We start from the raw sequence: 4,163 nt of genomic DNA, 5'->3' as shown, positions 1-4,163 counted from the left end.
AGGGGGGGGGGAAGCGCGCCCCCTGCCACTGCGTACACTCCCTGGCAAGCATGGGAGCATGTGCCCTCTGGATCTGTATGCAGGGCGAAGGTGGGTTGCTGTTGCTGGCTTTCCCCAGGTGCCAAACTTAGTTGCTGTGTCACTGTCCGTACATTAGGTATGTTGGCCTTGAATTTCATATCTCTGTACGTTTTGATGCAAACTGGCTTGAAAATCTGAGCTCTACTTTTTGATACTTTAGGATGGTATATTCTTTTTATGTGGAAAAGACTTTTAAAATACCTAACTTAGGAGCCCATTGCTTTCATATTTAAGCTAGAACTTCCTTTTACATTGTAATAGCCAAAGGTTTTCAACCTTTTTTAAGGAGTATACCCCTTCTCATGGCAGCAGCCAGATGCAAAGCTGGGTAGGGGGGTGGCAGTGACAAGACGCAGAGCAGGTGTGGGGTGGCGGTGGCACCCAAACATGGAGGGGGGGCTTTTACGCGGCAGCAGTGTGGGGGGGTGGATGGTGGCTTCCCGCTGTGTGTCCAGCCAGGCAGTGCCTGTGGGGCCCGCAGAGGGGAGCCACTGCCCTTGCCTCCTTCCCAGCCCTGCTCCTGGGAGGCAACGGCATGGAGTGGTGGGTGACAGCACTCTGTCCCCGCCCGCCTGCGCATACCCTGTAGCACCTTTCCAAGTACCCCCAGGGGTATGTGCACCTCCAGTTGACAACCCCTGTAATAGCCCATTATGTATAATTTAAACTGAGATAACACCTATAGCATGGCAAAGCAGATCACACATTTGCTTAATGACTTATTTCGGTGCCCACTGGATATCAGCTTGATGGGAAGTTTGATCATCACATGGGATCTAACAACATTAAAAATCTAGAACAGAGTGCTGTTTCTTCATTGTGCAGGAAGTCAGGAGTGCCTCTTAACATCCCAAAATTAGATATCTCTTTGGTCTGTGGACCCTGAAAGAGCTAAACGCATAGGAGGGACAATCACGGAGAGTCCGAGATATTTAACAATATTAATAATATGTGGTAGGTTATAAAGATTTATGTTTCAGCCAGCTGAGGTGTATGCATCTTAGCCAATGGAATGTACCAGGTTGATAATTATTATTTTTCTTCCACATCTTCACAGACCAGTTTGGGGGAAAAATAAAAGAAGTCCTGATTCACAGAATGACAACTATGAGGGTTAAATATTCAAAAGTGTATGCATATTTTGTAGTCAGATTTTCATGCCACCTTAACATCTTTCCAGGTGTTCAGATTTTATAGCACATATGGAGTTAAATTAAGTATTTGGAGATCATAATGCACTCCATAAATATTGTAGTGCTCACAGAAGATCTTCTTTTTAAGGATGTTGTCTCAATCTTTTTTTCTTAATTAATTGTCTGTCTCAATTTTAGTATCTTAAAGCAGGTGGCATTGTCCAATGCTCAAAAGCATAATATATAAATACATTCATTTAACATTCAGAAGGACAGTAAGTGAGAAACAGAAGTTTTGAAAGTGCTCTTCTTTTCTAAACATTGACTCTGATAGAAAGTTCTTTCTTTTCCAGTAGAAGGGCTGTTGATGATTGCTTTAGTGTCAAAGTACCTTTAGAATTCAAGAGTCAAAAAAACTGAGAGAAGGATCCTATTCTTTTAAATGAGTGGTTAATATAATTGCTATATCTGTGGCAACAGTGGGGACAAAAACCCTAAGTAGTTTTAAGATGGAGCTTGGTAAATTTATGAAAGGGGTTTCACAACTTGATTGCTGGTAATAGCAGAGAACTGAATTTGGTGACCAGAAAGTTCCTACCAGTTCTATGTCCCTCACTAGTTTCTCAATTAGAAAACCAAATTCTTCCCCCAGTTACACCCAAACAATCCTACTTCACAAGCAACTCACTTGCAGGAGTGTAAGAGGGCAGAAATTGGCCTGCAAAACATTCATCCCATCACCATATAAATAAACATAGGGTGGGTAGATTATTACCTGGGAACCAGCTTGAAAGAGTACAGCTTAATTTTGAAATTCCAACTGGAGTTTGCAACTGTTGCAAGTCAAGAATATTTTTTTTTAATTGGAGTCAATTTAGTTGGAAAGTCATTGTGACTTGGCAAGTATAAAACCACTTAGTGCTAATTTGACTGTGATCAAAACCTGGAACAGGAAGCTTGTGGCACACCTGGACTGTACCTTAGATAATTGTATAATTGTATTTTCATGATTCCACTGGATAAAGATGAGGACAGTTTTAATGTTTTTATTTTGTTACAGTCTGCTGAATCTGAGCCCTGGCACATTTGGTATATCATGTGAAAAGTGTTTGACTGACTATAAAATTCTTCCCTTACTCCATGTTTTGCTATCTAGAATGCAGCTCGTATTGTTCGAGCCCTTTTTGAGATTGCTCTTCGGAAACGATGGCCTGCAATGACCTACCGGCTACTGAATCTCAGCAAAGTTATCGACAAGCGTCTGTGGGGCTGGGTTAGCCCTTTGCGGCAATTCTCAGTGCTTCCACCATCAGTCCTCACAAAACTGGAGGAGAAGAATCTCACTGTGGATAAAATGAAGGACATGAGAAAAGACGAAATAGGTAAAAGTCCTAAAAAGATTATGCATTTGTTGTCAATACGTCTTAATCACATTGAGTAGTACCAGTAGTGTTACTAGGGGTGGACAAGAGCAAAACCCACCCTGGCACCAGAATAGCCCCCCACCTGCACAGAGTTCTTGCCCCAGCAACATTTCCACGCCAGGCACTCTGAAATAGTTCCCAGCTCCTGGTGCCTCAAGAGCCATAGAGCTGGGGCACGCAGAGGATATGCACCAGCAACAACTCAGCATGGCTGGGTTAACACCTTAACCCAGAAATTCCTGGCTGGGTTAAGATGTCTCCCCTCCTCCCCCCCGCACCCAGCCCCTACTCTCAGACCCATGCTTCCCTCTACCCCTCTCCTCCAGTTCTCAGAATCTGCACCCTACACCCAATCCCACTCTCAGACCTCCCCTCCCCACCTGTTGTACCCCCACTCTCATAACCCATACCCTGTGCCACCCTGCTCTCAGAACCTGAATTCCCCCTGCCTATTAATTTTGGAATCATGTCCCATCCCACTCTCCCACAGGGTTTGCCTTGGGAGCAGGCTTGGCTTGATATGCCACTGAGTAAGTACATTACTCTGCAAATATTTCCATTGACTTCTACCTGCTGGCAAAATCAGACTCTTCAGTACTTGTAACTGATTTTATTCTTTTTCACATAAACAATACTTCAATGAATGATGTCAAAAGATTCTACTACTGGCCTACTACTGAATCATCAAACTTGTTCCCCTTTAACCAAGAAAGTTCATTACTTCAAGGTATCATTTCAGCTGACTATTAAATGGAATTCACAAAAAATATTTGATATATACTGATAATGAGACCATCCAAAATTACATTGATAGGAATAACGAGCACTATTTAGAAGGTACATATGACTCCACATGCATAAATTTGTCCATCATCTTGAGAAGCGTGAATAGAAAATCTACCCATATTAAATAGATTTATTTTTCCTGTCCTATATAACTTTTGGGGAACTGTTTTATATCCTGGACTTGAGTTCATATTTTCAGCCTGTCTTGTCCCAAGTGCTACTATTTCTTCTGGTTTGTGGTAGAAAATTAAGGTTTGGGCCACTTTCAATTCTGTTTCTGTTTTAACAAGAGGTAAAGTGATTAAATAATATTTAAAAATCACAATAAAAATTTAATATATATTTTATTGTATATATAAAAAATTAATATATATGGCAGTGAACAGCTCTCTTTTTGCTTTTTTAAGAAGGCAACATCACAATTTTTCACTGAATAGAAGTTGTGATTTAAAAATAAAACATTATTTCCCATTGCATTTCAGTAGGAACCATACTTAATAATTAATAGTAAATTTAAGTATATTTCAACATATATGGAGAGTGCTATGTGTAGTTCTGTTTCAAATTAACCTCTTTCTGTTTATAAGATGAGATCTAAGATTTGAACCTGAAAATAGATGATTAGTTAGAAAATTATCATGATAATGCCCTTTAGCCTTCCATCGAGAAAGTACATCTTTGTAACCAGTTGCTTATTTAACATGCTTCACAATATTTTATTTCTATTTCCTTACCAGGA

The 4,163-nt window shown here is 40.6% G+C and overlaps 1 protein-coding gene across 5 annotated transcripts in view; it reads left to right on the top strand.

Annotated features, from left to right (window-relative positions):
* Nucleotides 1–4,163, top strand: part of ASCC3 (activating signal cointegrator 1 complex subunit 3) — a 567,052-nt gene that overhangs the window by 402,530 nt on the left and 160,359 nt on the right. For all 5 annotated transcript variants that reach the window (XR_003093256.1, XM_006020463.3, XM_025200058.1 and 2 more), the window contains exon 21: nt 2,371–2,596. Coding sequence is in view for 4 of the 5 variants with exons in the window: in XM_006020463.3 (XP_006020525.1) it covers nt 2,371–2,596 (226 nt within the window). In the remaining variant the exon portion in view is untranslated. The remainder of the gene's footprint in view (nt 1–2,370; nt 2,597–4,163) is intronic.

The sequence above is a fragment of the Alligator sinensis genome, unplaced genomic scaffold (assembly GCF_000455745.1).
Source record: "Alligator sinensis unplaced genomic scaffold, ASM45574v1 scaffold145_2, whole genome shotgun sequence".
Taxonomy (NCBI): Eukaryota; Metazoa; Chordata; order Crocodylia; family Alligatoridae; genus Alligator; species Alligator sinensis.
Note: the sequence above shows the minus strand (reverse complement) of the source record. Positions and strands in the feature narration are given on the sequence as shown.